Raw genomic sequence first — 6,000 nt, 5'->3', positions numbered from 1 at the left:
CATCACTGGTTATCAGGCCCGAGCTAGAGCTGAGAGCAACCAAACGGAGAGCCTGTACCAACTGCGAGAAACGTAGACTGTTTAACTACCCTTCTGTCACTTCTAAAATATCGCGACAAAAATCTGTGCCCCCCCCCCCCCCCCCCCCCGTCAGTGCCCCCCCCCCCCCCCCCCCCCCCCCCCCCCGTCAGTGTCCTCAAACACACACAAACACACCTACAGAAAGAACTGGCTTTTTAAAATGACTCAATTTTGTTTGCTTCGAAGACTTGGGGCCGCAATGTGTGGTCATATGTACAAGGACCTTTGTGCGGGTAAAAAAAGTTATGAACTGTTGGACTGTATAATAAACATGTGAATATACACTCACGATGCATCTGTACTGTGTATTGCAGGAAACTGTTGACAACAACAAGGACCATACGGCATCCTCCTATGGTGGCAAAGTATCTCAAAATTCAGAATCAAAGTCACCTGAGAACATCAAGGAGTCCAGAAAGGATAATAAAGCAGAGGACACCTACAGACGATAAGTCGGGTCATGAATTTCTTCAAAACACTTGTAAGCAATGATAGTTTGTTGTTTTTAATCTTGGCATGTAATTATTTTTAGGTACTGTGGTCAAGAACATATCCTACGGGCAGCACAGTGGTGCAGTGGGTTAGCCCTGTTGCCTCACGGTGCCGAGGTCCCAGGTTCGATCCCGGCTCTGGGGCTCTGGGTCACTGTCCGTGTGGAGTTTGCACATTCTCCCCATGTTTGCATGGGTTTCGCCCCCACAGCCCAAAGATGTGCAGTCTAGGTGGATTGGCCAAGTTAAATTGCCCCTTAATTGGGAAAACAATGAATTGGGTACTCGAAAAAAGAACATATCCTACAAGTGTACAAGGAACATCAGGTCATTTCAGGGATCCAAGGCCTCCTTTACACAAATTTCAATGCAATTCTCTTCTGTTGTTATTTTTTAAAGGTCGACATTTAAATTAAAATATTAAACACTTAAGAGGGTACTGATTGGATTTACTAGGATGTTGCCAGTAATAGAGAATTTTGGATATGAAGAAAGATTGAATTGGCTGGCTTGTTTTCTTTGAAAGACAGGATGCTGAAGGGTGATTTAATTGAGGTGTATAAAATAATGAGGGGCCTATGAATAGTTAGGAAAGATTTCTTCCCATTAACAGAGAGGTCAATAGCCAGGGGCATAGATTTATATATTTTGGAGGTTTTTAAAAATAAATTTAGAGAACCCAATTATTTTTTTTCCAATAGCGTGGCCAATTCACCTACCTTTGACATCTTTGGGTTGTGGGGGTGAGACCCACGCAGACACAGTGCAAACCCCACACAGACAGTGACCAGCGTAGATTTTCATAATTGGTAGAAGGGAGTTGGGGAGAGTTTTTCTTTGCTGGAGGCAGAAACCCTCAATACATTTTTCGATAATCATTTGAAGGGACATGACATCCAGGGCTATGGACCAAGAGCTGGGAAATGGGATTGGACTAATTATGTATGGGATGTGAACAAGGCCAGCATTTGTTGCCCATCCCTAATTACCCTTGAACTGAAAAGCTTGGCCATTTCAGAGGTTAGTTGAGAATCAACGACATTGCTGTGTGCTTGGAGTCCTGGTTTATTAACTGAATTTAAATTCCACAGGCTGCCATGATGGGATTCAAACCGTGTCCCTAGAGCAATAGTCTGGGCCTCCGGACTACTAATTGCCATTACTCCACTATTTCCCCGTTACCAGTGAATCATGGATTAAATTCGTAAATTAACACTGAAAAGCATTCAGGAATCTTATTTAATAATAATGATAATAATCTTTATTTTCACAAATAAGCTTACATTAACACTGCAATGCAGTTACTGTGAAAAGCCCTAGTCACCACATTCCGGCGCCTGTTCGGGATCTCTTGCACAGTGTAGCTGGAACAAAGTGAATTGTTCTTGCTCTGCTTTACCCTTAGTACAATTAGCTTGATTCTCCATTCATCAAAGATTGTTTTGAGAATTGTAACAGAGAGTAGGTGGTAAGGCTCAGAACTGAATCAGAGATGGCTAGTTTGGATTCCAGTGAGGAAGAGGGATGAGAGAAGCAATTGGCATTCGAAGAACAAGCGAACGCAGTTTAGGATTTGGAAAGGAAGATTTTGTAAAAGCAGTTGAATGGGTTGCCTGGATTAAGCTCTTGAAGGTGTTGAAAGACATTGGAGTAGACCGGAGAGACAGATGACTATTAAAAAATTGTGTATGGGACAAACTGCAACAGCAAGATTCGCCAACGGGAAGTCAAAACCATGTGTAATTGAAAGAGGAGTTCAACACGGGTTTTGTTTATCACAAGTGCTCTTCAATGTCTATGCAGAATCAATGTTTGAAGACATGGATTCTGCTGTTAAGATTAGTTGGGGGGTTGGGTGGGGGGAGTGAATGATAACACCAGTTAGTTTTGCAGATGACAAAACACTTGTCGCAAACACAGAAGGATTGCAGAAGTGAGTAGATAGACCAGTAACAGCAGGAATGAATGTTGAAATGAACATGAACAATGGCAAAACCAAAGTTGTATCTCAGAATTATCAAAAAGCATTCCTATATTCATTGAAGGAAAAGAATACGGATTGGCGCGAGACTTTGACTATTTAGGAAGCAGACATGAGGATTTTTGGGTCCCGCCCGCCACGATGAGACCCGCCCCGCGAGGGGTTGGGTGATGTGGCAGGCCAGCCAAAAGTCCATTAACTTTCAGTGGGATCGGAAGACCCAATCCCAGCCATAATATCTTCAGATGGAAGGTGCAACAAAGTAATAGGAGGGCAATGGGACAGGCTATATTTAGTTAGAAGGGACAGTTGCTAACCGGAAAGGTGAATACAGACACCGGTGAGACTAGAAGATCCAGCCAGTGGTCAATCGCAAGCTGCCTCTGCTGCCAGAAATCACACCGCACTGCTGGGGGGGGGGGGGGGGGGTTGGGTTGGGGGGCTGCAGGGAGTCGGTGGTGGTGCTGCAAAGCCCCGCCCAAAATTAACGGGTGCAATTCAGTGACCGCGTTGCACTTACCGCGGAGGCGCGCTGGCTGAGTAGCGGGAGAGGGTAAAATCAAGTTTCTTGCCGGGCACTGTTGGAGGTTTCCAGCTGAATCTGGTCGGAGTGAGGACAGAGTGACTGCTGGGTAAGGAGTAAAGATTTAAATTATTTGCGCGGGCCCATAACAGCTGATTGCTGTTATTGTGCGGGGCGCAGTGGTTGCTGCGTGAGTGCTTGCTGAGAAGGGGAGTAAATTTTTAAAAACCTTACTGTTAGGGGTTTCCAGCTGAATCCGGTCGGAGTGAGGACAGAGTGACTGCTGGGTAAGTAGTAAAGATTTTAATTGTTTGCGCGGGCCCATAAACGCTGATTGCTGTTACCGTGCGGGGTGCAGTGGTTGCTGGTTAAGTGTTTTATTTTTACCTGTATTTAAATTGGCCGGTTCCTAAACCTGAGACACTACACTTGCAGTGTCCTCCACCCTTCCACCTCCTCTAACGTAAGGGGTTGAGTGAATATCAGGTAAGCTCTTTCTTTCTTTCTTTTTCTTCTTTTTATCTGCAAGTTATCTAGGGGGGATGGCAGGGAAGGCAGTGCAATGTTCCTCCTGCAGAATGTTTGAGGTGAGGGACGCCGTCAGTGTCCCTGCTGATTTCACCTGTGGGAAGTGCACCCATCTCCAGCTCCTCAGAAACCGCGTTAGGGAACTGGAGCTGGAGCTGGATGAACTTCGGATCATTCGGGAGGCAGAGAGTGGTCATAGATAGTAGCTTCAGGGATGTAGTTACTCCAAAGAATCAAGATAGATGGGTGACGGTGAGAGGGGCTGGGAGGAAGCAGTTAGTGCAGGGATCCTCTGTGGTCGTTCCCCTCAGTAACAAGTATACCACTTTGGATACAGTTGAATGGGATGACCTACCAGGGGTAAGCCACGGTAACCGGATCTCCAGCACTGAATCCGTCCCTGTGGCTCAGAAGGGAAGGAGGGAGAGCAGGAGAGCAATAGTTATTGGGGACTCGATAGTTAGAGGGACAGATAGACTCACGAAAGAGACTCACGGATGGTATGTTGCCTCCCGGGTGCCAGGGTCAGTGACGTCTCGGACTGTGTTTTCAGAATCCTTAAGGGGGAGGAGGAACAGTCACAAGTCGTGATACACATTGGTACCAACGACATAGGTAAGAGAAGGGACGGGGATTTAAAACAGGAATTTAGGGAGCTAGGGTAGAAGCTGAGAGCCAGGACAAACCATGTTGTCATCTCTGGTTTGTTGCCGGTGCCACGTGCTAGCGAGTTGACGAACAGGGAGAGAGTGCAGATAACCACGTGGCTGCAGGGATGGTGTAGGAGGGAGGGTTTCAGTTACGTGGATAACTGGAGCACATTCAGGGGAAGGTGGGACCTGTACAGACAGGACGGTTTGCACCTGAACCAGAGGGGCACCAATATCCTGGGAGGGAAATTTGCTACGGCTCTTCGGGGGGGGGGGGGGGGGGGGGGGGGGTTTAAACTAATTTGTCAGCGGGATGGGAAAACGAGCTGTAGTCCAGAAGCCAGTGTTGAGAGTAGTGAGGTACTGAGAAGGGTATCAAGGTCGCAGGAGTGTACCGGCGGTCAGGAAGGTGGGTTGAAGTGTGTTCACTTCAATGCAAGAAGCATCCGGAATAAGGTAGGTGAACTTGGAGCGTGGATTGGTACCTGGGACTACGATGTTGTGGGCATTACGGAGACATGGTTAGATCAGGGACAGGAATGGTTGTTGGAAGTTCCGGGGTATAGATGTTTCAGTATGAGTAGGGAAGGTGGTAAAAGAGGTGGAGGAGTAGCATTGTTAATCAAGGATAGTTTAATGGCTGCAGAAAGGCAGTTCGAGGGGGATCTGCCTACTGAGGTAATATGGGCTGAAGTCAGAAATAGGAAAGGAGCGGTCACGTTGTTAGGAGTTTTCTATAGGCCCCCAAATATTAATAGAGATGTGGAGGAAGAAATTGCAAAACAGATTATGGATAGGTGTGGAGGTCTCAGGGTAGTTGTCATGGGTGACTTTAACTTTCCAAATATTGATTGGAACCTCTGTAGGTCGAACAGTTTGGATGGGGCAGTTTTTTTACAGTGTGTGCAGGAGGGTTTCCTGACACAATATGTGGGTAGGCCGACAAGAGGTGGGGCCACATTAGACTTGGTACTGGGTAATGAACCAGGCCAAGTGTTAGATTTGTTGTGGGAGAGCACTTTGGAGATAGTGACCACTATTCCGTGTCTTTCACTATTGCAATGGAGAGGGATAGGGCCATATGGCAGGGCAAGGTTATAATTGGGGGAGGGGTAATTATGATGCGATTAGGCTAGAATTAGGGAGCATCAGATGGGAACAGAAACTGTCAGGGAAAGGCACAAATGAAAAGTGGAACTTGTTCAAGGAACAAATACTGTGTGTCCTTGATAGGTATGTCCCTGTCAGGCAGGGAGGAAATGGACGTGTGAGGGAACCATGGTTCACAAAAGAGGTTGAATGTCTTGTCAAGAGGGAAAAGGAAGCGTATGTAAGGATGAGAAAACAAGGTTCAGTTGGATCGCTTGAGGGTTACAAGGTAGCAAGGAATGAGCTAAAAAAAAAGGGCTTAGGAGAGCGAGGAAAGGGCATGAGAAGTCCTTGGCAGGTCGGATCAAGGAAAACCCCAAGGCTTTTTACTCTTATGTGAGAAATAAAAGAATGACCAGGGTGAGGTTAGGGCCGGTCAAGGACAGTAGTGGGAACTTGTGCATGGAGTCAGAAGAGATAGGAGAGGTGTTGAATGAATACTTTTCTTCAGTGTTCACCAAGGAGAGGGGCCATGTTTTAGAGGATGAGGGTGTGATACAGGCGGGTAGGCTGGAGGAGGTAGATGTTCTGAGGAAGCAATTTTGAAAAACCTTAGGGTCGACAAGTTCCCTGGGCCAGATGGGATATATCCTATGA

The 6,000-nt window shown here is 46.6% G+C and overlaps 1 protein-coding gene across 2 annotated transcripts in view; it reads left to right on the top strand.

Moving 5' to 3' along the window:
- Nucleotides 1-398: 398 nt before the first annotated feature.
- Nucleotides 399-6,000, top strand: part of bcas1 (brain enriched myelin associated protein 1) — a 75,750-nt gene continuing 70,148 nt past the window's right edge. For both annotated transcript variants that reach the window (XM_072514702.1, XM_072514701.1), the window contains exon 1: nucleotides 399-562. In XM_072514702.1, the coding sequence (XP_072370803.1) occupies nucleotides 542-562 (21 nt within the window). In that variant the 5' untranslated portion in view covers nucleotides 399-541. The remainder of the gene's footprint in view (nucleotides 563-6,000) is intronic.

The sequence above is a fragment of the Scyliorhinus torazame genome, chromosome 8, assembly GCF_047496885.1.
Source record: "Scyliorhinus torazame isolate Kashiwa2021f chromosome 8, sScyTor2.1, whole genome shotgun sequence".
Taxonomy (NCBI): Eukaryota; Metazoa; Chordata; class Chondrichthyes; order Carcharhiniformes; family Scyliorhinidae; genus Scyliorhinus; species Scyliorhinus torazame.
The sequence above is the reverse complement of the archived record's forward strand: the minus strand, read 5'-3'. Positions and strand labels throughout refer to the sequence as shown.